This window comes from Pan paniscus, chromosome 1 (genome assembly GCF_029289425.2).
Source record: "Pan paniscus chromosome 1, NHGRI_mPanPan1-v2.0_pri, whole genome shotgun sequence".
Taxonomy (NCBI): domain Eukaryota; kingdom Metazoa; phylum Chordata; class Mammalia; order Primates; family Hominidae; genus Pan; species Pan paniscus.
The window spans coordinates 185,271,399-185,291,847 of NC_073249.2; the positions used below are offsets into that span (position 1 = coordinate 185,271,399).

Below are 20,449 nucleotides of genomic sequence, written 5' to 3' on the forward strand. Positions count from 1 at the left end.
AGTCCAGCTAAACCCACTGGACCTGGAGTCCAGCCCAGCTCCTACCATTAGAATCTATTTTGCCCCAGACTTACATTGTCATTTAATCTGGGCTTGAATACTAGACCTGTTGGGGAGCTCACTACCATTCAGCCTTGCTTTTTTCCAAGTTTGTAGCCCTGGGGTTAGAAAACTCTTTCTTAAAGGGAGCCCGGATCTTCCTCCATGCCTGGTTCTGCCTGTTGGCTGAGCTACCTCCCAGGAGGCTGAGACAGTGGTCACAGATATGACCTGAGGTGTCCAAAGACAGGTTTTCCTTGGTCCTTGTTTCTCCTGTAATCTTAACTGGTGGGGAACAGATCTGCTCGGGGTATGGGGTAAGAAGGTGGCTGTTGTCATGCGGCAATTAGAATGTCTTCTCTATCCGTCTCCTTTCCAGATTGGAGTAACTCTGGGGTCTGAGCATGTATCCTCCCCCACGCCCCAACCCAGTGTTCTTCAGGTTTAATCTGTAAGGACAGCTGCAAGAGATGCCAACCAACTGCCTTCATGAGCCCTGGCTACCTTGCCCCATTCAGATAGATCAAAAACTGTTTCACGGCCTTCATGGTGCTGATGCCTTGAGCTCATTGCAGGATTTAAAACTGTTCACAGCCTTTTCTTACCTAATGTGTACCTCAGCATATGTGTGTTTCTGTGCAGCCAGGAACACCGAGGTCTCAGGTTGTCGTAGCCCAGCGTTGGCCAGGCACCTGGTGTACGCATATTGTCAACTGCTACTAGAGAGAGCCTTGGTCAGTGTCCTCTCTGGCTGCTGCCCCGCACAGCCCCAGTGGGGGGCTTCCAGCTGCAGCTCCGCAGGTCCCACCTCTGACAGTACACCTTTCCTTTCCTCTCCTTCACCACCTGTAAGACGCTGGCTGAATTTTAGAGCCGGGCACTGAGGCTTTTCTAAGCCAGTCTCCAACTGGCCTTTCTGCCTCAATACCTGCTATTCGTACTCAGCACTGTCATCATAGAATTGTACCAAGGTTTCTACAATATAATTTCTGTAAAAAGTGCCTACTACAGAGTCAGCACTTAACAAATTGTAGCTGTTTATTTTTATGTGATGAAAGGTTTCACCTATGACCCTGGTTGACTTTTTTTAGTGGTTTTTAGCAAAAATAATAATGAGAAGAAGAAGTGTTCATAAATGTTAACCAAGAAGAAAGGAGATATCCTACGGAAAGCGTGTGGCACATAGCGAGGGCCTGGTCACTGTGAGGTCAGGTGGTCTGGGGAGGCCTCAGCCCTCCCAGCTCTGGCCATTTGTGTGGTGTGGAGCACCAGACAGGCTCCTGCTTCTTCAGGGTCTAGTGACTTCCCCATTCTGGGTCTGGGACATAAGGGAGTGAGGCTGGAATAGTGGAAAGAGGAGACCATGGTCCTGCATCGGCCTGGGCTAGGTCCAGCCCCACCTGAGGGCTTCTGTGCTCTGGGCCATTCTGGGAGAAGATGGACAGTTTGGGGAGAATTTCTCACATGTGGAATTGTTTGAGGACATGGAAATGCTGAGACTGGAGGAAAGAAGTCTCGAGCAGCATCATGGCTTTTGGAGACTTGTGTGAAGGAGGAGCTGGACTGCCCAGAGCTCAGAGCATGGGTGTGAGCACAGGTTGACAACTTCAGCTTAATAGTGAGAGAGCTGCCCAGAAGTCGCAGGAGCTGCCTGGGAAACTGTGAGTCCCCTGGTGCCGGAGGAATATGCACCTGTGGGAGGGTGTGGATGGGATCCACCTGAAAATGGCCTAATCCAAGGATGCAGCAGGCTTCTCTGCATCAGAGGTTTTAAGGAACTTCCAAGCATGAATGTTCTCTAACAGTAATTTTCAAATTGTTTTTACATTCACAGAACTCCTTTTTACAAAGTTCAGTTTACATACATACTCACTCTGAAAACCAACGCAATCCAGAGCTGCTGTGGGTGGGGGAGGAGGACCCAGGGCCCCACTGCTCGGCTTCCCCACCCCCATGCCCCATGAATCCGGAGCACAGATTGGAAGTCACTGTTCTAGAACCCTGCAGGCCAGGGCTGCTCATGGCTGGAGCAACTCCACCTAATGTTCGCAGTGAAGGCATCCACTCCTCTGACAGTTTCATTTCATTTCAACCCAGCTTCTGGGTTCCTGCCTGCCTCCCTAACCCCACTGTCTGGTCAGAAATGGGGTATCGGCTGTGTTTGACAGACCCAAGCTGGCTTCAGCCCAGGCTTGGTGCCTGCTTGCTGGCTCTTAGGCCTCTGCTCTTCGTCACCCAGAAGTCACTCCACAGGACCTCCACCTATCATATCCAATTCTGCAGAATAAAGGCGTTTGCTATTCTTAGAGCTGTGCTGGGCATTAGACCCCTGAGCTGCTGCCATCTTCCCAGCTGCTGCCACTGGGAGCTGATGTTTTCCTAGTATTAAAAAAATCACAATAGTAAAACCAAGGAAATGGTGAAAATGCCACTGTAGGTAGCAAGCCTGCAAAATGACAAGAGCCTGCCTCATCAGCAAGAATCCTTCTGGAAGGTGTATAAGAAGGCATCCTTGACCCACTCTCCCCTCTTATTTCTGTCGGGCCACTGCTGAACTGTCTCATATCTAGGTCCTCTTTCCTCTTGCCCTCGCCTCTGTCCAGCTGGGCTCTCTACAGTCACAATAGCCTCTCCTGGCCTCCAGACCTCCCCACCCACACCATCCTCCACACTGCACTCAGGCGGAGACTCATAAAACAGGAGTCTCAGTTCTGACCCTGTGCACCCAAAAAGTCTCAGACAAAGGTGTTTCTTCTGCAGAAGCCACCTGACACCCACCCCCACTGGTTCCTCCTCTCATCATCCGTAGCACTTTGCTCATTGTCTGTATTACTGTTTCCATCTCTTTGCTTTATGATCTTTTAAGTGCCTGTTAGTCACACTTGAGACCAAGGTCAGGGTTTTATTTAGCTTTATATTTCTGGCCCTGGCCCAGCGCCAGGCTCAGACCAGGCCTTAGGAAATACTGTTGAGTAAATTCACATGCTTGCAGCTCACGTCGCTGTTTAGAACAGAGACTGTGCTGGTGGGCTCTGTGCCTGAGTGCCGTGGAATTCCTGGCACAGTGGCCTGTCCCTGAGGGTGCACCTAATGGCCCCCAGCCCGAGCATTATGACATGATGTAGTTTCTGCAGAACCCCAACAAAAGGAGAATCTGGGGTGTACCCAGAAGCCAGTGTGAACTTTCCCCATGACCCACACAGCCTCCCCAGTTTACTTTCCACCAGGGGATGTGTCTACTACCTCTTGGCCACTGAATATTTTTAAGAGAGACACAGCTCAGCAGGCTGTACCACCTGGCACTTGCCCCTCTTTCCACAGACATCCATTCTTCTGTGAGTTTCACTTGAAGAGCAGCGTGTCACTGCGGACAAGCCAGCCAGCTCACCATGGCTGGACCTCCCAGGGTACCAGACCTCTGGGAAGTGGCCCTGAGCCTCACTTCATGGACACAGGCTGCCCGCCAAAGTGGGTCTCAGAGCAACAGTGTGTGCATTGCTCGTCACATCTTCCTCTTGCTTTGCATGACTGACTACACCCAAGAAGTGTGCCCCCTGGGAGGAAAGCATATTTGGCAACCAGATCATAATAAAATCAGAAATGCAGCAAACCTTTAAAATATCCAGACTTGGAAGAGATGCAAGAGTTCTCTAATTAAATATGAATAATAGGTGGAAAAGTCATAATATAAATGCAGAATAGCTTAATACATAGAATCTCAGATTAAGAAGGTAACTTGGAGGCCATTGAGTTCATCCCTTCATTTCAGAAAATAATGCAGCTTGGTGGAGAGAAAAGTCACGGGCTTGAAGGTCAGACATGCCCCTATTTACTAGCTATATGACCTTGGGGAAATTACTTTGAGCCAGAAGTTTAGCTCCAGGCTGGATCCGCCTCTTGTATTTTATTTGACTTACACAGTGTTTTTTAAAAAACAGAATTGCACAGCAGTTAAGCACATGAACCTTGTAGCCAGGTGACCTGAGTTCAAATTCTGACTCCATTAACTGGCTGTGTGACCTTGGGCAGATTACTTAACCTCTCTGGGACTGTTTTCTCCTGTGTAAATGGGAATCATGACAGCCCCATCACATAGGGCTGTCATGTGATTTAATGAGGTAACGCATGTAAAGCATTTAAAATCGTGCTTGGCACCCAGTGTAAGAGTTTGCTAATATTTTTAGTTTTTTAAAAAAATCTGGATTTGTGGTTTCATTGAAAAAACTGGAAGATGTAACAACTTCAGGTGACATTTGGCAGGACAGGAATAGCCACTGCCCCTTCAGAGAGGGATATGCCCTGCCTCCCAGGTCACCGCAGTCCCCACCGAGCCCCCTCCTACGCCTCCCCTGCTTTGCTTGATCATGTTGCCAGCCCATCCCCCTCTAGTGCCCTGAGCCTCCACTTGGTCTTAGGAGTAAATATAGCCATTTATATTTACTGGAACAAATATGCTAAACTAAATATATCCAAGTGAACTAAATATATCCACTTTACAATGTTATGACACTCATACACAAGCTAATCCACCCAAAGCCGCTCTGTCGGTGTGCTGGACGTGTCCTGAGCACGTAGACGTCATGAATTCCCTCCCACTAGCTAGGAGTAGTAGAATAATGCTATTCTACCTACTACCTACTACTAGAAGACCTCATAGCCTGTTCATCTGGCCTCTAGGTGGACAGTGCTAGTGACGGGGAGCCCACTGCATGGCAGAGCAGCTTCTTTCCATCTTTTGTTATATTCAGAGTCCGGGAACAACAACCTCCTCCATCATCTTGCCTGAAATGCCATGCAATTTCCACCACAACCCCTCTTTGACATCTTGAGCAGAGGAACGTGTCATGTCCTTTGGGGGCTCTGTGCCGAGTTCCTTTGTGCTTAGCAGAAGCTGTGGGTCTGCTACAACCCAAGATATCATGTGCTGATGGTTCACAGTCAGGCAGCTCAGTATCACCAGCCATGGGGATTGCAGAAGTTGCCGGGGGCAGGAGAGGACATCACACTAGATCATACTGTGCTGCTCTTCAGGGCACACAAGTCAGATCTGGGGTCCAGTCCTTGCTTCACCACTTTTGAGCTGCCTTGTGACTTTGGGCAAGACACTCAACCTCTCTGTTTCTGTTGCCTTCTCTATTCAGTGAAGATTGTAAGACCCTCCTGATCAAGGGGTTGTTTAAGGATCTTTTTCTTTTCCTTTGAGTCCACGAGTCTTACAGCCACAGCATAAGAATGAAAAGATCCATCCATGAAGACTTTGGTCTCGCCATACCCCTCCCCATAGCCTCTGTCCTGCCCTGACCCCAGGCATGGGGCAGAAAGCTGCTTCCAGACACTGGGAGAAATTACTCCATAAGTCAGCCCTGCCAGGCCCACCAGCAGCGGACCGTCTTGCAGCCTCAGAACAGGGAGGGAAGTTGGTCACTTGCTCCCCTGATAAAGGGCAGCCTGTGGCGTAGGCCTCCAAAGGGCTGCCTTGGGTGGAGGAGGGAAGAGGCCAGCAGACCAGGCAAGCAGGACTATATCCCCAGGGACCCCCATCATGGTGTTCCGGTTTCCCACCCTGGCTCTTCCCCGGCATTTCTCTACAGCTGTCAATACCTGGGGTTCCGCCCCAGTGCTGGCTGGAAGGGCTGGGCGGGGAGTGATGCCATTCTTATTTGTCTGCAGTGTAACAGGTCCCTGGGAGAGGGAAGATGCTAACAAAACCTTGGTCGGCATCATCTAAAAGTGTTTAGATGATGTGTGGGAACAGGGTGCTGCGTGGTAAAATTGCTGGCTGGGTGGTCTTGGCCATGTCAATGAACCCACTGGGCCTTGGTTCCCTTTTCTATACAATGGGGACAATGGTAAAATGGTTGATGGGAGGATCGAGTGATGCCCGCCATGTGACGGTGCTCTGCCGTGTCTCAGGTAATGAGGACTATTTCTGAAGGAAAGAAAGTGACTTGCCCAAGGTCACCTGGCGAGTTCCAACAAGAGCAGAAGAACCAAGACCCAAGTGTCCTGCCCACCTCTCCCGCTCTGAGCAGAGTCACTCCTCTCAGAAAGTGGGCAGCGTATGCGCCCATCAAGGTTCTGAGGCACTGCCTGTGTCCCGCCTCCTTTGGGAGCCCAGCATTGAGTTAAACTTGTGCTCAGGAACTCCTGGAGTGGGAAAGTCAAGGCTAGAATCTGAGGATCACAGGCCCCAGGAAAGAAGGCCTCGCTGGTCTCTCTGATGTGCAGCTAATGAATATGTATTGGGCACCTGCTGGGGATGTTCTGACAAATGAGGTAGATGTGGTCCTCACCCGCGCAGGGATGATGGGGGCTGTGCTTGTGAAAAGGCCATTGCAGTACACACAGTCTGACAAGTGCCCTGAAGCAGAAGCGGGTGAGATCCCCAGGTTCAGAGGAGGGGTGTGGGACAGGCCTTCGAAGGACAGGACCTTGGTGCAAATTTCTGGTAGAGTGGAGGAGCTGGTCTTATAGGAGAGGGGGTGGTGCTGGGGCAGGGACGCAAGGCTCCAGGTGACCTTTGGCATGGCTGGAGGGGGAGTGCAGCAGGAAATGGGGGGATCAGTGGGAATTGGAGGGAGATGAGCTGGGGAGGTGGCAAGGGCAGATGGTGCCCTGGGCCTTTCCTGCCAAGGAATGCAGGGCTTCGCTCCGATAGTAGTGGGAGAAGCATGAAGTGGGACCTCTAGGCTGGGAGGAGTGGTAAGCCTGGATGGATTTGGGGACAGCTCCTACTGGCTGTTTTGTGAAGAAAGGAGGCAGTGGTATAGGAGAGAGGGTGGTGGCCATGGCTGGTGGGGACAGAGAGGTGGCACCCTTGGAGCATGCATTGCATGTAGCACTGATGGTTGTGGTGGTGGATTGATTATGGAGCATGAAGGAAATGGAGCCATCAAGGATGAAGCCCAGCCTGTGGGCTGGCCAGCCACACAAGTGCAGGTGCTGCTTACTGAGAGAGACGGGGACCCAGGAGCAGACACTGCAGGTAGAGGGACTTGGAAGGCTGGTTCTGGGCACGCAAGGTATGAGGTGCCTGAAAACCACCAGAGGTGATACTAAGGGGCAATTAGATGTATAGCAAAGGCATCGGAACTCGAGAGAGAAGTGGCTGGGGGCCATCAGCACCCAGGTGGAGGGTCACCTGGGGAAGGTGTGTGGTGAGAAGAGTGCAGGTCGGAGGCTGGCAGGGGCCATGTCGGCATGGGAAAGGGTGGGCAAAAAAGGAGCTTGCAAAGGAGACACAAGCAGGAGGGAATGAGGTGCCTCCAGAAGGCCAGCAAGAGGGACAGGATGAGGCAAATGGACTTTGGATGGAGCAAGCTGTGACCTTGGCAAGAACAGTTGGTCATCAGAGCTGGGCTGCAGCGGCTCAAAAGCATAGAGTGGGGAGGAGGTGTGGACAGCCCTCTCCAGATCCAGGCTGTGCAGGAAAGAGGGACAGCAGAGCTGGCCCGGGATTTGGGCCCAGGGAGGCTTGGGGCTGGTTGATTTGTGATGGGAAGAGAGCTGGGCTTGTGTCTGTGGTGGTGGAAGGGGCTAGGAGAAGGAGGCAGTGACACTGCTGGGAAGCTGTGGGAGAGGACAGTGGGTGGGGTGGGCTCTGGCACCGCAGGAGGAGCTGGACCCAGAGCCCGGCGGGTCTACCTCAGGCTTGGGGAGGTCCACACTGATAGACAGCTGCCATAGGCCTGTCCCTGGGCTGGACCCTCTGGGAACCTCAAAGCTGGACAAGCCTCGGTCCTGGCCTTCAACGAGCAGAGGAGCCACAGGTTCCAGGTCGTTGAACCAGGACTGCCCTCTTTCAAGTCCTGGGTCCTCAGCAGCCGTCTTCCTCAAGCTCTCTGGGATGTCCAGCCATGGGCCCCTCCTCGTCTAAACCCTCTCCTCTTGGCTAAGCCACAGTTCTCTCCCAGTTTCCTGCTTCTCTGACCTTTCTCTTTTTGAGGGCAGGGTTTGGGGTGCCATTTGTTCTGCCCACCCTTGAATTTGGGTGCCACCCAGGTCTCTGCCGTCGGCACTACCCTCTTCTGTCTTGTGGGGTCATCCTCCTCCCAAATCTACATATCCCCTTCTGAGTCCCACTGATTTTTGACACAAGGACGTTTCTTCATGTCTTCCTCATGGGCATCTCGTACTCAATGCTTAAAGACTAGGGTCCTCCATCGCTTCCCCCCAAGCTCGGGGGTGGTGCCACTAGAGCCAAGTTGAAACTTCTGGATCTTGGTTTCTCCTTCGTTCTGACCCCTGCCCCATCCAAATGGCCACTGAGGCCTGTGGAGCCTATGCCCAGAAGGCATCTCAAATCGCTGTTCTAGAACATGAGCCTGGGCCTGGATTCATTCTCTCCTCCTCCAGGCCATTCCCATGGCCAGGGAATATCCTCTCTTGGAGACTTTATATTTCTCTTTAAGGCTTTTATCAATCCCAAACTTAGCATGGTGTTCAAGGCCAATGGTGATCCAGCCTGCCTTTCCTCCAGCCTCATCTCCTCTCTGCAACCAAATACTCCAGGCTCTCAACACTCTGCCGTTGCTCCGGGGGGTGCCTACCCAAGTCCTCCCTTCTCTCCTGTCCTCCATCTCTTCTGTCCTCCCTTCTCTCCTGTGCTCCGTCTCTCCTGTCCTCTATCTCCCCTGTCCTCCCTTCTCTCCTGTCCTCCATCTCCCCTGTCCTCTATCTCTCCTGTCCTCCATCTCCCCGTCCTTCATCTCTCTTGTCCTCCATCTCCCCTGTCCTCTATCTCTCATGTCCTCCATCTCCCCTGTCCTCCATCTCCCCTGTCCTCCATCTCTCCTGTCCTCCATCTCCCCTGTCCTCCATCTCCCCTGTCCTCCATCTCCCCTGTCCTCCATCTCTCCTGTCCTCCATCTCCCCTGTCCTCCATCTCTCCTGTCCTCCATCTCTCCTGTCCTCCATCTCCCCTGTCCTCCATCTCTCCTGTCCTCTATCTCCCATCTTCCATCTCTCCTGTCCTCCATCTCCCCTGTCCTCCATCTCTCCTGTCCTCTATCGCCCCGTCTTCTATCACTCCTGTCCTCCATCTCCCCTGTCCTCTATCTCTCATGTCCTCCATCTCCCCTGTCCTCCATCTCTCCTGTCCTCCATCTCTCCTGTCCTCCATCTCCCCTGTCCTCCATCTCCCCTGTCCTCCATCTCCCCTGTCCTCCATCTCTCCTGTCCTCCATCTCTCCTGTCCTCCATCTACCCTGTCCTCCATCTCCCCTGTCCTCCATCTCTCCTGTCCTCCATCTCCCCTGTCCTCCATCTCCCCTGTCCTCCATCTCCCCTGTCCTCCATCTCTCCTGTCCTCCCTTCTTTCCTGTCCTCTATTCTCTCCTGTCCTCCATCTCCCCTGTCCTCCCTTCTCTCCTGTCCTCCATCTCTCCTGTCCTCCATCTCTCCTGTCCTCCATCTCCCCTGTCCTCCATCTCCCCTGTCCTCCCTTCGCTCCTGTCCTCCCTTCTCTCCTGTCCTCCATCTCTCCTGTCCTCCCTTCTTTCCTGTCCTCTATTCTCTCCTGTCCTCCATCTCTCCTGTTCTCCCTTCTCTCCTGTCCTCTTATCTCTCCAGTCCTCCATCTCTCCTGTCCTCCATCTCTCCTGTTCTCCCTTCTCTCCTGTCCTCTATCTCTCCAGTCCTCCATCTCTCCTGTCCTCCATCTCTCCTGTCCTCCCTTTGCTCCTGTCCTCCCTTCTCTCCTGTCCTCCATCTCTCCTGTCCTCCCTTCGCTCCTGTCCTCCCTTCTCTCCCATCCTCCATCTCTCCTGTCCTCCATCTCTCTTGTCATCCCTGGCCTCACCCAACCCAGGCTCCTCCCTCGTGTTCCCCAGCAGGCTGCACTCCCTCCCTGATGTGACAAGGTGCTGCACGTGGTTGTGTACACCCCGCCCCAAGTCAAGGCACCAACCTTAAAGGCTCAGAGTCCTCTCTCTCCCTCCCCTTCCTATCTCTCTCTCTCCATTTGGAAAGACCATGTACCATTTAAGCTTGATATGGAGGAGGAAATGAAGAGGTCGGAGAGCAGCTGGGGCAGATGGACCCTGGCACCTGCTTCTAGGTTGGCTGGCACACAGGCCCAGTAGATGTCAGAGTGGCTGTGGGCCTGTGTGGGGATCAGCAGGGTGAAGGCTAGGCTGAAGGACACCATTAGGCTGAAGGACACCATTGCAGGTGGTGGCGGGAGGGGAGCAAGTGCCATGGACCCGACAAGCAAGGCCAGGTGGAGGCTAGTGTCCAGGAGGTGGCGGGGCTTCCAGTGCAAAGGGGAGACCAAGCTGTCCTCACTCTGTCTTCTTCTAGCTGGGAAAGGGGGCCCCATCTCAGCCATCTTCCCTGGCCACCAGGTCCCAGGGTCATGGAGGGACATGGGAATTAAGATCCAGGTGTGAGCAACTGGTTTTAGTCTTGGAGATCTGCTACGTGAGGGTGAGCCGCTGTCACATTGAGGCAGATGCCTCGTGCTTGGCCACAGAGTGCCCTTCCTAAGAGAACCGAGTCATTTCTGCGTACCGCCGCCACGGCCTTCAGTTTCTCCTCTCGGACGCAAGGTGGAGCGTGTCCTGGATCCTGTGGAAAGGTGACCCCCACTGGGGACATGGCCAAAACTGGCTGGTCAGGGCAGCCACGGTGGAGAAGGGGCAGTTTTAGACACCTTGGCGGCATCAGTTGGCCAAATCTGAGGTGACCAAAAAAACAGGGTCCACCTGTACTGGTGGACAGCAGTCCATGTGTGAGGTGAGGGTGAGTGTGCCAGGAGAGTGTATGAGCATGAGTGTGGTCTGAGTGTGCAAGTGAGTCTAAGTGTGTGGTGTGTGTGCATGGGTGTGAGCGTGTGTGACTGTGAGCGTCTTAGGGTGGGGGGGTGCATGTCCGTGTGGTGGGGGGGTGTTGGTGTGTGGGTTTGATTGTGGGAGTATGCATCAGTGTGAGTGGGAGTGTGAGGATGTAAGTGTGACTGTGGGGGTGACTGTGAATGTGGGGGTGTGTGGGGGGTGTGATTGTGGGGTTATGTGTGTGTATGAGTGTGTGGGGATGTGGAAGTGAGTCGGGGTGTGTGTGGATGGTTGTGAGGGTGGTGTGTGTATGTGTAAATATGGGGTATATGAGTATTCAAGTGGAGATGCAAGTGTGGTTGTGGGAGTGTGTAGGGGCGTGAGTGTGGGGGGTGTGAGGGTGTGGGGTGAGTGATGTGAGTGTATGTATGTGTATGAAGGTGGGGACGTATGTTTGAGGGTGGGGTGTGGGGGAGGGTAGGGGTGTGTGGGCAGGAGAGTCAGGGGTGTGTGAGGGTAGGGGTGTCAGCATAAGTGTGAGGATGGGGTGTGGACTATGTGAGTGTGGGGTGTGAGTTTGGGGGGAGTGTGAGGGTGGGGGTGTGGGGTGTGAGCATGTGTGAGGGTGTGTGTGAGGGTGTGGGGTATGAGCATGTGTGTGGAGGGTGAGCATGTGAGGGTGAGCGTGTGAGTGTGGGGGTGTCAGCATGTGTGAATGTGAGGGTGTGGGGAGGTGTGAGCATGTGTGATGGTGAGGGTGTGTCAGTGGGGGGTGTGAGCATGTGTGAGTGTGAAGGTAAGTGAGTGGGGGTGTGAGCACGTGTGAGGGTGAGGGTGTGAGTGTATGGGTGTAAGCATGTGAGTGTGAGGGTGAGTGTGGGGTGTGAGCATGTGTGAGGGTGAGGGTGTGTGTGAGGGTGAGTTGTGTGAGGGTGTGTGGGGGTGTGAGCATGTGTGAGGGTGTGGGGTGAGGATGTGTGTGAGTGTGAGGGTGGGGGTGTGAGCATGTGTGAGGGAGAGTGTGAGGTCAGGGGTGTGAGTGTGAGGGCAGGGATGTGAAGTGTGAAGGTGAGTGTGAGGGTGGGGGTGTGGAATGTGAGCATGAAGGTGAGTGTGAGGGCGGGGGTGTGCGAAGGTGTGAGGGTGGGGTGTGGAGTGTGAAGGTGTGAGGGTGGGGGTGTGGAGTGTATGAAGGTGAGTGTAAGGGCAGGGGTGTGTGAAAGTGTGAGGGCAGGGTGTGGAGTGTGAAGGTGAGCGTGAGGGTGGGGGTGTGGAGTGTGTGAAGGTGAGTGTGAGGATGGGGTATGTGAGGGTGTGTGAGGATGAGTGTGAGGGTGGGGTGTGAGTCTGAGGGTGAACGTGAGGGCAGGGGTGTGAGTGTGAAGGTGAGGGTGGGGGTGTGGAGTGTGAGTGTGAAGGTGAGTGTGAGGGTGGGGTGTGAGTGTGAGGGTGTGAGGGTGGGGTGTGTGAGGGTGGGGTGTGAGTCTGAGGGTGAATGTGAGGGCAGGGGTGTGAGTGTGAAGGTGAGTGAGGGTGGGGGTGTGGAGTGTGTGAAGGTGAGGGTGGGGTGTGTGTGAGGGTGGGGTGTGAGTCTGAGGGTGTGAGAGCAAGGGTGTGAGTGTGAAGGTGAGGGTGGGCGTGTGGACTGTGTGAAGGTGAGTGTAAGGGCAGGGTGTGGAGTGTGAGGGCGAGTGTGAGTGTGGGGTTGTGGAGTGTGAAGGTGTGAGGGTGAGTGTGGGGGTGTATGTGAGGGTGTGTGAGGGTGGGGGGGTGTGAGGGTGTGTGAGGGTGGGGGGTGTGAGGGTGTGTGAGGGTGTGAGAGTGGAGTGTGAAGGTGTGAGGGCAGGGGTGTGAGTGTGAAGGTGAGTGAGGGTGGGGATGTGGAGTGTGAGGGCAAGTGTGAGTGTGGGGGTGTGGAGTATGAAGGTGAGGGTAAGGGTGTGAGGGTGGGGTGTGAGTGTGAAGGTGTGAGGGCAAGGGTATGAGTGTGAAGGTAAGTGAGGGTGGGGGTGTGGAGTGTGAATGTGAAGGTGAGTGTGAGGGCGGGGTGCGGAGTGTGAGAACGAGTGTGAGTGCGGGAGTGTGGAGTGTGCAGGTGAATGCAAGGGTGTGGGGTGCATGTGTGAGGGTGACCATGTGAGGGCAGGGGTGTGTGTGTGAGGGTGAGCATGAGGGTAGGGTGTGAGTGTGAATGTGTGATGACAGGTGTGAGGGTGAGGGTGGGGATGTGGATTGTGAATGTGAAGGTGAGTGGGAGGGTGGGGTGTAAAGTGTGAGAACGAGTGTGAGTGCAGGAGTGTGGAGTGTGAAGGTGAATGCGAGGGTGTAGGGTGCATGTGTGAGGGTGAGCATGTGAGGGTGGGGGTGTGTGAGGGTGAGCATGAGGGTGGGGTGTGTGAATGTATGAGGACAGGGGTGTGAGTGTGAGGGTGGGGATGTGGAGTGTGTGAGGGTGGGGTGTAGAGTGTGAGAATGAGTGTGAGTGTGTGAGTGTGGAGTGTGAAAGTGTGAGGGTGTGGGGGTGTATATGTGAGGGTGAGCATGTGAGGGTGGGGGTGTGAGTGTGTGTGTGTGAGGGTGGTGTGTGAGTATGAAGGTGTGAGGACAGGGGTGTGAGGGTGAGGGTGGGGGTGTGGAGTGTGAGTGAAGGTGAGTGTGAGGGCAGGGTGTGGAGTGTGAGTGTGAGTGCAGGGGTGTGGAGTGTGAAGGTGAGTGTGAGGGTGGGATGTGTGTGTGAGTGCAGGGGTGTGAAGTGTGAGGGTGTGAGGGTGGGGTGTGAGGGTGCGTGAGGGCAGGGGTGTGAGTGTGGAGGGGTGGGGGTGTGGAGTGTGAGTGTGAAGGTGAGTGTAAGGGTGGGGTGTGGAGTGTGAGGGTGTGAGTGCAGGGGTGTGGCGTGTGAAGGTGTGAGGGTGAGTGTGGGGGTGTATGAGGGTGAGCATTGTGGGTGTGTGTGGACGAGCATGTGAGGGTGTGTGTGAGGGTGAGTGTGGGGGTGTGAGCAGGTATGAGGGTGAGTGTGAGTGTGGGGGTGTATGTGAAGTGAACATGTGAGGGTGAGCATGTGAGGGTGTGTGTGAGGGTGAGTGTGGGTGTGTGAGCAGGTGTGAGGGTGAATGTGTGGGGGTGTATGTGTGAGGGTGAGCATGTGAGGGTGTGAGTGTGAGGGTGTGTGAGGGTGAACGTGTGAGGGAGTGTGAGGGTGTGTGAGGGTGTATGTGAGGGTGAGTGTGTGATGGTGAGTGTGTGAGGGTGAGTGTGAGGGTGAGCATGTGAGGGTGTGTGTGAGTGTGAGGTGAGTGTGTGAGGGTGTGTGAGGGTGAGCATGTGAGGGTGTGTGAGGGTGAGTGTGTGAGGGTGAACGTGTGAGGGAGTGTGAGGGTGTGTGAGGGTGTGAGGGTGAGTGTGTGATGGTGAGTGTGTGAGGCTGTGTGTGAGGGTGAGCATGTGAGGGTGTGTGTGTGAGGTGAGTGTGTGAGGGTGTGTGTGAGGGTGAGCATGTGTGTGAGGGTGAGTGTGTGTGGGTGTGTGAGGATGAGCATGTGAGGGTGTGTGAGGGTGTGTGTGAGGAAGAGTGTGAGGGTGAGGGTGGGGGTGAGTGTGGGGGTGTGAGCGAGTGAGTGCAGGGGTGTGGAGTGAAGGTGAGTGTGAGGATGAGTGTGGGGTGTGAGCATGTGTGAGGGTGAGCATGTGAGGGTGAGTGTGAGTGGAGATGTGAGCATGTTTTAGTGTGAGTGAGCTTGTGAGGCTGAGTGTGTGAGTGTGTTAGGGTGTGTGAACGGGTGTGAGGGAGTGTGGGGGGGTGTATGTGTGAGGGTGAGCGTGTGAGGGTGTTAGGGTGAGTGTGAGGGTGAGTGTGGGGATGTGAGCACGTTTTAGGGTGAGTGTGAGGGTGTGTGTGCGTGAGGGTGAGTGTGGGGGTGCGAGCAGGTATGGGGGAGTGTGAGTGTGGGGGTGTATGTGTGAGGGTGTGTGTGTAGGGTGAGTGTGTGAGGGTGTGTGTGAGGGTGAAGGTTGGGGTGGGAGCAGGTGTAAGGGTGTGAGTGTGGGGGTGTACGTGTGAGGGTGTGTGAGGGTGAGGGTGAGTGTGGGGGTGTAAGCATGTGTGAGGGCAAGTGTGACGGCAGGGGTGTGGACTGTGAAGGTGAGTGTGAGGGTGAGTGTGGGGGTGTGAGCATGTGTGAGGGTGAGCGTATGAGGGTGAGTGTGAGGGTGAGTGTGGGGGTGTGGGCATGTGTGAGTGTGAGGGGGAGCGTGTGAGGGTGAGTGTGAGGGTGAGTGTGGGGTGTGAGCATGTTTTAGTATGAGGGTGAGCGTGTGAAGGTGAGTGTGTGTGAGGGTGAGCATGTGAGGGTGAATGTGTGGGTGTGAGCATGTGTGAGGGCGAGTGTGAGGGTGGGGGTGTGGTGGTGGTGGTTCTGTTGCTGCCAGCGGGCTCTCTCCTTGAAGTCCCCTCTTCCAAGCCCTTCCTTCCGAAGTCTTTTCAGCTGTAAGCTGACAGCCCCATTGAAGCAGGGTGGAGCCCCCCCGCCCCGACACGCTGTCCCTTGCTCACCTCCTCCCAGCCACCTCCTGCCCCTCTGTGCTGGAACCAGGCAGGGGCAGGTGGTGCGGCGTGAGTATGTGAGGGCAACTCTGGCTGGCGTTGGAAGGTGCGCTCCACAGGTTGAGAAGCCACGCCTCCTCCACGTGCCGTGCCAGTGGCCTCTCAGGCTTCACGAGTCAGAAGGCTCTTCTCCTGGAATTATGCCAGGGTCCCCTCTCCTGGCGCGCCCCCTGCCACCCTCCCCACCGCATCTGAGACTTGCACATGCATAGCATTAGACCAACAAGACAGCTTCATCGTGATCCTGTTGCGCATGTGGGACTCGTGGGTTTCCTTCTAAGTGGAAATAAGAGCATTCTGATTCATGCTTCAGGCGCAGCTTCTGAAAGCTGGTGGCACTTCCAGATAGAACCCCAAGCGATGTGGCAGGTGGCTGGGACCCTGCATCCTGCAGAGCTTGCAGGCTGACGTGCAGGTGAGGGGAAGAGCTCAGGACTCTTCATTCCAAACTCTGAAGCCAGGGAAGCAATGGTGGTCCCTGTTCCTTCTCCTCCCATGAATATCAAGGCGGCTTCCTGGCAGACTGGACAGGCTTTGGGGCAGGCAGGTTCAAAGCCTGATTCTGGTCCCTTCTGGCTATGGGATCTTGGACAAGTCTCTCACTGTCTCTAAGTCTCAGGGTCTCACAGGCTCTCCATGGTGAGGTGGTTGTGCTTTGGTTTGGGTAAAGTGCCTGGCAGAGTGAGCACTTGGTGAATGGCGGCTGCCCGAGCTGCTGCTGCTGTTTTATTATCATCATTCCCTCTCTGGGACTCTGGTGGCCTGCGGTGGCTGTTCTTTGTGGGCGAAGCTGTAGCTGGGCTGGCTGTGCCAAGGAGGCTGTCTGGCACCCTGCAGCTCCACATCCCCTCAGTGGGAAGCACCAGTGTCTGCTGCTCTGGAGGAGGAAGAATAGTGCAGCCCCCCGTCTGAGGGGGAGGGGCGCAGGGGTCCGCAGTGGATCACCAGGGTGACTCAGTTCCTCCCACTCTCGTGGTCCTCTCTGGTTCCGTGGCCTCCATTCCTTGCATCTGTAACGGGCTGGATGAAGCTAGGAAGCGCGTGCGTCTTCTGAGGTGGGAACCTGCCTCTTCTCCTTTTTTTTCCCTTTACTATGACGCCTGTTGCTCATAGGTACAAATCAAACGAAGAGTATGTATATGTGCGAGGCCGCGGCCGAGGGAAATATGTTTGTGAGGAGTGTGGAATTCGCTGCAAGAAGCCCAGCATGCTGAAGAAACACATCCGCACCCACACTGACGTCCGGCCCTATGTGTGCAAGCACTGTCACTTTGCTTTTAAAACCAAAGGTAAGAGAGAGTCAGCTGGGGCACTGCCCCTGCCCGCTGCAGGGAGCTCCCCTCTGGGAGTCCCAGCACAGAGTTCAGGCGCCCAGACCTCTTTGCAGGGGGCCTGGAGCAGCCCCATTTCCTGGGTTCCCACCCAGCTTGGTGCCCAGTGGCAGAGCAGCTGGCTCCAGACTGGCCTGTGGCTCCCCATGGCTGCCCCCAGCCATCCTCCTGGAACACACACACAGCCCCTGCACCTATGGCCACCCGGCCCTGGCCTGCCCAGCCTGGTGCGGCACTCTTGCTCACCGTTCCTGGTTTTGCATCTTCTCTCATCTCCCCTCCCTTCTGCATGTCTCCTGAGCCGTTTATCCACTGATCTGAGACACTCCAGCATCCATGCTCGTCACTGCCACTCTTGCATTTGGAAATCCATTCCACTCCCAGCTGCTTAACACACTCGCATGCTCACTTCTCATGCCAGAGCACGCCGACCTCCACTGACCTCTCCACTCCCACCATGCCCCTGCTCCACCCAGCTTCTCTGCACCTCTCAGCACAGGGCCAGCCCCCCACTCCCAGACTGACAGCCCTGTCACCCCTGCCCCAGCCACACCCCACATCAGGGTCAGGATAGGCTCTGGCAGTCACTGGTGAAAGGAGGGGCCTGCTGTGAAAGGCATGCATCCCAGAGAGCTGTGATGGGTGATGGGCATGGCCTGGCCTGCCACAGCCACCCAGGCCAGGCCCCTGGTGTGGACAAAGGAGCTGAGTCCATGAGATTCTTGGATTGCACTCTCCTACTGCAGGATAGGCAGGGAAGGTCCTGGCAGCTTGCTCACCGCAGACTGAAGCGCCTTGGAGGGAGACCCAGGGCTCTCGGCACCCCAGTGTCTTCAGCCTCTGGAGCTTGATAGATTCCTGGGTCAGGGTTTGGACATCAGGGTCCTGTCTTCTCCTTTGAGCAAGTTGGGGGCTTCTGGGAGCCCCACGGTTTCTCAGGGGGTGAAACTCAAGGGCATCCTTCAGCTGTGCCACCTGTTGACCTTTCTTCTGTTGGCAAAGTTGCTCCCAGCAAGCGAGGCTGGGCAGCTGCTCTGGAGGGGGCCCAGCAGGGTCCCTACCCTTCTTCACTTCCTCCGTGCTCTTGCTGCTTGGCCCCTTCCGTTCTCTCTATACCAGGTCAGGGGCCAGTTTATCACATCCCCTGAGAGAGTGGCCTCTTCTCTGACTGTGTTCCCATTTCTGGTCTCCTGACCCCATTAACTGAACCCCTGCTCTCCTCTGTCCCCTCGCCATCATCTGCAAGTTAAGCTCAAATTTTCCTGTCAAGGTTTTGGTTTAAACAGAGGTGCCTGCCCTCCCACTGCCTTTCCCCCATCCTCTTCTCTCTTGGTGTCTCATAAACAATGTCCCAAAGGTTGCCCAGAGAGGGCACATTGGCCCAGGACTCCCCACCCACCCCATGGGTGCTTCAAAGGTGTCTTCCATCCCTGCAGCCCTGCCCAGCATGCGTCGCCCTGGACATGGGCTGTCCCTGACACGCCCTCCAACCGCACTTCCTCTGGCCTTCTGCAGCCAGTCGAGATTTTATGGAAGAGCAAGACGGGGATAACTGACTGACAATTCAATGGACGGTCTTCAACTCTAAAAGCGGAAAACTTATCACCCAAGTCCCCTTGAAGGTGAAGAAAGTGATCCCAGAAAACAGAATAACTGTTAATGCTGGAGCTGTAACTAGAACACGGGCCCCGAGCTCCAGGGCATCACCCCATCATCTTCCTTTCTGTGAGCAGTTAGTTCCCTCCCTTCCCTGGAGTGGGTGGCAAAAAGCTGCACTTGGAGTGGCCTGTGTCCAGGGGACCACACTGCCAGCCCAGGGCCATGCAGAGCACACCTGTGCCCCACACGCAGCCTGGGCTGCCCATCGCCTCAGGAAACCATCACTCTGCCGCGTGAGACTGGAAGTTTCCAGCCCAAGCAGTTTCCCACAGGGGGCCCACTCAATTCCCTTTGCCTTGGGTCCCTAGCAGGAGCCCCTACTTTCTAGGAGATGCCTTCATTGGAAGCCACACTGAGCCTGTCTGCAGTCCCTTCCTGGGTCTCTCTGAGCCAGCACAGAGCCAGGGCCCTGGAGAGCTTTGGAGGGTCCAGAGTGCGTAATCTGAACAGAGGGGCTGTAGGCCCTCCCCATTTCCAGGGGTGTAGAGCATCCCCCGAGGTAAGGCTGCCCCTGCTGTCCTGAAGGCCAGGCTTGTGAGGCCGTGCTCTCAACCAGTGATCAAGCAGTGCCCTGAGCTCTTCCTCAACTGTTCACAGGGGCTTCTAGAAGACTAGAACCTTCCAGAACCAACGCAGGGAGCAGATGGGAAATGGTGGAATCTGAAACTGTTTGACTAACAGAGGGAAGGCCAGGTTGGGATGGTGGCAATGGAAGCAGGGAAGTCTCCCTGTTAGCTCTCTCTGCAGTATGGGGGTGAAGGGAGAGCAGGGCGCTGGAGCTCCTGTCTGTTTCTGGGGCCAGGTGTCTTTGTGGAGTGCTGGGCCCCGTCAGCCATCAGCTCAGACAACACAGGCCCCTTGTCTCCGGGGCTGTGTTCCTCCCCATTGGGCCACCTCCAGGCCTGCCCCAGGCAGCCCTCCCGGCCCTACCACCCGGCTACACCAGGGCCTGGGGAGCCCCTCCTGCCTTCCTGTCTGTCTCTGTCTGCCGTGTGTGTCTCGTCTCTTGTGTCAGACGTCGTGGCAGCAGCTCAGGCCTCTGGAAACTGGCTAAGGAATGCGTCAGTAGGTGGGGCTGGGGAGGCCTGTGGGTAGCCCTGTGGTGGCTGGGGGTCCCATTTCCTCTTCTCAGATGGTTCCCAGAGGCCAGCGGATGGCTGTGCCCTGTCCAGGCCCTTGCACCGATCGCCTCAGGGGACAGAGATGGCCTCAGGTCTGCCAGCGGCAGGGGCAGGGACAGAGCGGTTGATCAAAGCCAAATGAGGCAGGCAGGGTTGTTGGTGGATGCCCTTTTATCGGAGGTTCCGCCTCTTCCCGACACCCATCACTTTACCTCTCACTTGCCTTTCCTCTTCATTCCAGGCCTGTCAGGCTTTGGTGGGGTCTGGGATGACTGTGAGAAGCTGTGGCTCTGCCTGACAAGCTGAGGCCCTGGCCCTCAACAGGGAAGTGGTGTTCAGGCTGTGCCTGCAGCCGTGTGCCCCACCTTCCCCTTTCACAGAGGAGGAGACAGGCCTGGAGAGGGGAAGTCACAGAGGGACCCGGACAGCACTCAGGGCTGCCCATCCAGTGTCCACTCCTGGACCCGCAAAGTCACCTCCGATCCTGACTCCTCCCTGCACCCCCGTGGCAGGGGCAGAGGAGAGGCAGGCCTTTGGGGGGCTCCCTGGTGCCTTCTCCTGAGAAAGGTAAAACCATTTCACCAAAAGCATCATCTTAGCATCTCTTCCTCCACACCCAGCATGGTGCGTGGCAGAGCCCCTGGGCTGCTCAATAGAGTGACTCGCATGGGGACAGGGGTCTGTTCTCTGCCAGGCACACTCTGCTGCCACTCTCCTTGTGTCACCTCATCAAGTCCTCCCGCATCCCCACGAGGTAGGTATTACTTCACGGTTGCAGAAACCAGGGCTCAGAAGGTTGAGGAACTTGCCCAAGAGCCCACAGCTAGCAAGTGGCAGAGCCCACAGTCAAACCCAAGGCTGCCAGCTTCCATCTAGGTTCCATTCTGCCTCCATATGGAGTGGGAAAGGCCCCCAGAGTCTTGA

At 55.5% G+C, this 20,449-nt stretch overlaps 1 protein-coding gene across 5 annotated transcripts in view; it reads left to right on the forward strand.

The window, feature by feature from the left end:
* The window catches only part of HIVEP3 (HIVEP zinc finger 3), a 530,006-nt gene that overhangs the window by 494,926 nt on the left and 14,631 nt on the right, over nucleotides 1–20,449 (forward strand). For all 5 annotated transcript variants that reach the window (XM_034962612.3, XM_034962640.3, XM_034962626.3 and 2 more), the window contains one exon: nucleotides 16,528–16,703. In XM_034962612.3, the coding sequence (XP_034818503.3) occupies nucleotides 16,528–16,703 (176 nt within the window). The remainder of the gene's footprint in view (nucleotides 1–16,527; nucleotides 16,704–20,449) is intronic.